General features: G+C 34.9%; 1 protein-coding gene across 1 annotated transcript in view; it reads left to right on the top strand.

Moving 5' to 3' along the window:
- The window catches only part of LOC113234442, a 110,712-nt gene that overhangs the window by 90,443 nt on the left and 14,269 nt on the right, over positions 1–6,000 (top strand). The window contains exon 20 of the mRNA XM_026469751.1: positions 5,539–5,586. Within this exon, the coding sequence (XP_026325536.1) occupies positions 5,539–5,586 (48 nt within the window). The remainder of the gene's footprint in view (positions 1–5,538; positions 5,587–6,000) is intronic.

Raw genomic sequence — 6,000 nt, 5'->3', positions numbered from 1 at the left:
CAAACAATGTATATCGAACGATATGATAGTTGGGGCCGATTCTAGTTTGTCTATGAATTAGAAATAAAAACTACAGTCGAATGACATGCGTGAGAAAAGTTTTTATTTGCCGCCATTTCGCCAGTCGTAACTGCGGTTCCTGAACACATCACAGAGAGCTTGTAATATGTATTGGTGATCCATCTATTGGTGAGTAGCTGCAACGATAAGATAAACACCTATAGAAATTAGATTGAAAGTTTTTAAAAAATCCGTAAGATGGAGTGCGCAGGATGTAAAACTGTAATACCAAACAGACAATTTATTACATGCAGATATTGTAAAGACACTTATGATCTGATCTGCGCAAACGTCTCCGAAAAACGATTTTACAACACCATGACAGCCGATCACAAACTCAACTGGCAATGCCAAGCCTGCAGGAGTAAAGCTCCCAAACAAAATAATTCAAATACTCCAGTGCGTGCTTGTATGGAGGAACAATGCGATAATGTCACCCAGAGGAAAAAATCATCATCAGTCCAAGACAAGAATACTATGATTAGCTTCGAAATGTCTGCTGATGATCAAATTCAAAATGACCTAAGTATTATGGGTGAGACGATATGTACATCTAAATCTTCTCCAGAGAGACACCGAACAAATTCCATGAATTATGAACAATTATGCGAGTGTTTATTTGAAAAATTAGAGAGTAATAAACAATCAATAATACAGGAAATAAAATCTACCGTGCAACAAGAAATTACATTTGCCATCTCAAAATTTAGATCTGAATTTACTAAAGAAACAGACACATTGACTGCTAAGAACCAGGAAATACAAAACAAAATCGAAAATTTAAATAAAAAAATATCGCATCTCGAATCACAGCTCAAAGACCTTTCAACTCAAAAACGACCTCTCCAGGCTCACGCAGGAGCGTCTGAGAATGCATTCGACATCAGCGACAACAAGAAAAAGATTGTACTCCATGCCATGGGCTTGAAGAATATTACGATGAAACGGAGGACAGCGTTCATGATCGAGTAATAGATATATTCTATAATATACTAAATATCAACCTTATAGGGTACATAGAAGAACTGAGTAGAATAGGAAGAAATAAAGAACGCAGGCCACTGGAAATAGAATTATTAAGTAAAAAAATGACGACATATATATTAAAAAATAGAAATTACTTTAGAAATACCAAATTTACAATAACTGAATATTTAGATAAAAATGAACTAAATAAACGAAATGAACTAATCAAAGTGCTTCGAAACGAAAGGAAAAATGGAAACCATGCGATTATAAGAAATAATAGATTATATATCAACGGAAGAGAGTATACAAACGCATATGACAATGGGAATAATAATTCCAACGAAGTTAGCCAATCGTTAAATACGCGTCGTTCTTACCTTGACAAACAAACTATACACACACCTCATGGTGATATATCCGCATATCAAAAACCTCAAGAATTGAACAAAAATCATTTTTTTCGAGACTAGTTTTCAAATGATATCGCAGAACGTTCAAAGTATTAATAATAAAATACATTTGCTAGAAAGTTGGTTGACGGACCACCAATTTGACGCTGTTTGTTTGTCCGAGACATGGATCAAACAGGATCGACATCAATACGTTCAAGTGGATGGATATGAATTTGCGGCCTCCTTTAACCGCCGGCTCTATAGAGGAGGGGGAGTAGCAATATTAACACGTGAAGGGATCCCATATAAACAACGGCCTGATTATGAGATGTTGACTATTGAACGTGTTGTTGAATGCTGTGCTATAGAGTTGCCTAATTGTAATACTATGATAATTAATATATACAGAAAGGATCGCAAAATAGATATATTCTTTCAGTTTTTGACAAGCTTAACTAACAAATTAAAAACTGAAAGCTTTAGAAAACGCATTATAGTAACCGGAGATTTTAATATTAATAATTCGCTTAATTCGGAAAACTACAATAAATTATGCAACAGCCTTCTGGAATGTAACCTCCACCAGACTATACATGCACCAACGAGAGTGACGAAAAAAACATCAACATGCATTGATCTCCTTTTCACAAATCACAAAGATTGTGATGTTTCAGTAATAGAAAATGGCATATCTGATCATTCGTGCCTTTTCTACCGTTGTAAAGTTAGTAATAAATTGACCAAATTGACCAAAGTGACATACGTATATAAAAGAATCTACTCCCATAATAATATGATGACTTTTAAAAATCAACTACTAAATCTAGACTGGACTAAGATAATACTAATTAATGACGACATAAACAATAATTATAATGCTCTTGAAGCAGCTCTAAAATCCCTATTAAACTCTTGTATACCAAATAAAAGAATAAATTTAAGAACTGAATCCCGCACAAAAATGACATGGCTGACAAAAGGGTTGAAACAATCGTGTAGACATAAAAGACTATTAAGATCACTGATAAATCAAACCGGTAATGACATATTAAGATCTCATTGTAAAACTTATCAAAGAATCCTTAAAAAAACCAATACCTACGGGTTCCGGAAAAACCGATCGACAACTCACGCTGTTTATAAATATGTGCAAGAGGCACTATCTTATATTAATGACAAATACTACGCAGTCGGAATACTACTAGACATGACCAAAGCCTACGATAAGGTTCTCCATAGTATATTGTTTTCTAAATTGTATGGAATCGGAATACGCGGCAAACCGTTTCGATGGCTGCAGTCGTATTTGGGGAATAGGAAACAGTATGTGGAAATCAATTCTCATAACAACTCCAACGGAGGATTTGAAAGTGTATGTTCCACGACGCGATGCATAAACAGTTCCATTCCACAGGGTAGCGTGCTGGGAAGTATCTTGTTTCTGATATACGTAAACGACTTACCGGATATGCTGGAATCGCTGTGCGTCATGTTCGCCGACGACATACCATTACTATTTAAATGTCAAAATAATAGACAAAGTCTAAATCATGTTATAAATAATTTCGACGCTGTAAAAAGCTGGTTAACTGACCACAATCTTGAGATCAATCTAAAAAAGACTAGAATCATGCAATTTCGGCCGTACTAAAGGGAGGAGCTTGACATAGAATTAATAACATCGTACATAAAAGCAGAACAAGTAAATAAATTTGACTTATTAGGTTTGACCATAGACTCGCACTTTGACTGGAAAAATCACATTGAAAACCTTAAAAAGAAATTAGCTCAATTTACCTACGCACTAGCTGTCCTAAAAACTAATTCCGACTTTAATACAGCTCTGACTACATATTACGCATACGCACACGCATGGCTGCAGTACGGGATTATGCTCTGGGGACACAGCACGGTAGCGAATGACGTATTCATTCTGCAAAAGAAATGCCTGCGTATTCTATCTAATATAGATTCTTGAACTAGTTGCAGGCCGTTCTTCCAAAAAAATCGTATGTTGACCGTTCCGTGCATATATATTCTTGACGTTGTTAAGTTCGTTCGGAACAATATAGCCGAATTTAAATTTGTGAGTAGTTCACGTCGCAACAATCAACTGGTGCTTCCTACATCAAGACTGGAACTATTCAGAAATAGTCCATACTACAGAGCCATTTCAATATATAATAAAATACCCCTCAATATTAAAAATGAAATAAATAATAAAACTCTCTCGGTTAAATTAAAAAAATACTTAATTGAAAAGTGCTATTATTCTATGCATGAATTCTTTAATGACAAATAAAAATTTATTCGATTTTTAAACATTGAGACATTGACTTCATTTTGCGATCTTATCTACTATGTGATTTATAAAAGTAAAAATAAAAGTAATAATATGTATTCTTGTATAGTCATTATTAATATTCCAATTTTAAAATTAAATTATGTATAAAATAAATGAAATACTTGCTCTTATAATTATTACTTTTATAATATTTTAATATGTAATTTATAAATGTAATTGCAATGCCCCAACAGGGCTTATGTACATATTGGCATTGTGTTGTTTTTAAGATCTTTCTCACCAAAATTGTACATACTGCAGAAATAAATAAATAAATAAATAAATAAATGTATGTAGATAAAGCAGTGTATGTAACTGTACATAATTAGGCATTAAAACACTCGTGAGATGTTTTTATGAAAATCGCCTGTCGGTTTCGTAATTTAATGCCTTTCATTATGCAACAGTCATATAAACTACTATTATTCCTAAATATTTCGTATTAGATTAGATTTTTATTTTAGCCTGTTTTTAGGATTTTATACGATCGGCTAAAGTGCATCCTATTGTGTAATTCACACCATAGTTTCCCAAAGTGGTCCCTACCGCCAGTGGGCTCTGAAAAGTTCTAGAGGGGCGGCAGGAGCTTCGGAAGCAATTGGGGTGCTTTGAAGATGTGCAGGGGATGCTACCGAATTTGAAAAAAAAAAAACCTGAATTATCTATATAAACTACACACTTTTTTTTGTTAGGTTATATAAAAAGTTTTCAATTGCTTTTTTGTTGTGAGGTGGGCGTTGAAATTTTTTTATCTAGCGTAAATAGGCAGTGAGGCAACAATTTTGGAACCGATGCTTTAGACAATACCCTTTCGTGTGGCGTATATTTTTTGTAAGGTCGTTATTTAATAGCATCGAGTATATAACCAGAAATAAGAGACGAAATGTCATTTAATTTGTTTGAAAACTATTCTGCCATGTCAATGTAATTCAGCGTTGTTGCAGTTGATGAAGCTGTGTGTGCCGGACCAATACGTGGGTCGACGGCGGCGGCCTTCTTTCTCCCTTTGCATTACCGCATGCACGCACGAATTTGTTAAAAGAAGCGCCATTTACACGAATGTTGCGAAACCTAAATGTCATAAATGATCTAATTGACATATTCTGTTGCTCTGAAAACGAATTTGAGAAAGCTTCTCTATGGGTGTTGTATAAATATGTATAACAGCAATTGTTCTGATAAGTTTCTCCGTTGTAATTTAGTATAATATAATATGTAATAGAGTTTAGATATAAGTAATTAATTAGATATGTAAGAATGATGTCGACGCTATCGAATTGGGTGTACCTAACCTGTAAGGATAGAGTTGTGTAAATAAATAAATAAATGTCATTACTGTGACAATTGCGCTCCGATTGGCTAGCCCGAATTCGAAACAATTGACGGGTATCGTCAATTGTTTCACTTCAAATCGACCAGTTTCGTTTGTTTTGTAATTAGATATTTTGCTGTTTTTCCCTACACCACCAAACGAAACAGTTACATAGATATACTATCTTCATTACAATAAATATGGAATATTTTTGGAATATACGGAGATGCACACACAGGCCCGTTCTTGGTGCTTCTATATTTCAGTGCTAACGAGAGTTGATATGTATAAGTGATGTACTCACTGATGAGTTACAGGACAGGAATGTATGGCCCTTATTTCGTCTCTATTTCTGGTAAATACCCAAACGGCTATGAATGTAGGCGTTATTATATTATTATTTTCAAAAGCTCGACGTATAACATCCGACAGAATTTTTAATATATATCTATTCTTTTCAGCGGATCTGATCAGTCAATTTCAAAATGAAAAGGGCCTACAAGACGAAGGTAAGCTTGTTGAAGATTGAAGCATACTGTAGAGACCGTTTAAAAGAGTTCGTGCAGGGAAGTAGTGCCACCATTCCAATTTCTGCCGTCAAGTAGTAGTAGTAGCTCACATTACTGTTTTCCGGTTTTGATTGGTTAAGGTGCTAATGAAATTACAGTCACATGGGACTTTTCAACTGTTATGGACAGGCGTGTCGTTTACCAACTTGTTCATCCCGTCGACGATTGGATCGATCCAATCGCCTAAAACACCCAAGTGTAGCGATACAATCGCGCGTTTGTATCAACTTTTTATTTTGCTGCTTAAAGTCTCGCGTTATATAAAGGTAGACGATTAGCGACTGCATCGCTACAGCATCGCGTTTGCGTCGCTGCTAAAGGTCGCCGTATGCAAGATGTACCTCAGTTTGTATG

The sequence above is a fragment of the Hyposmocoma kahamanoa genome, unplaced genomic scaffold, assembly GCF_003589595.1.
Source record: "Hyposmocoma kahamanoa isolate Upper Pololo Valley unplaced genomic scaffold, ASM358959v1 84, whole genome shotgun sequence".
Classification (NCBI taxonomy): domain Eukaryota; kingdom Metazoa; phylum Arthropoda; class Insecta; order Lepidoptera; family Cosmopterigidae; genus Hyposmocoma; species Hyposmocoma kahamanoa.
Note: the sequence above shows the minus strand (reverse complement) of the source record. Positions and strands in the feature narration are given on the sequence as shown.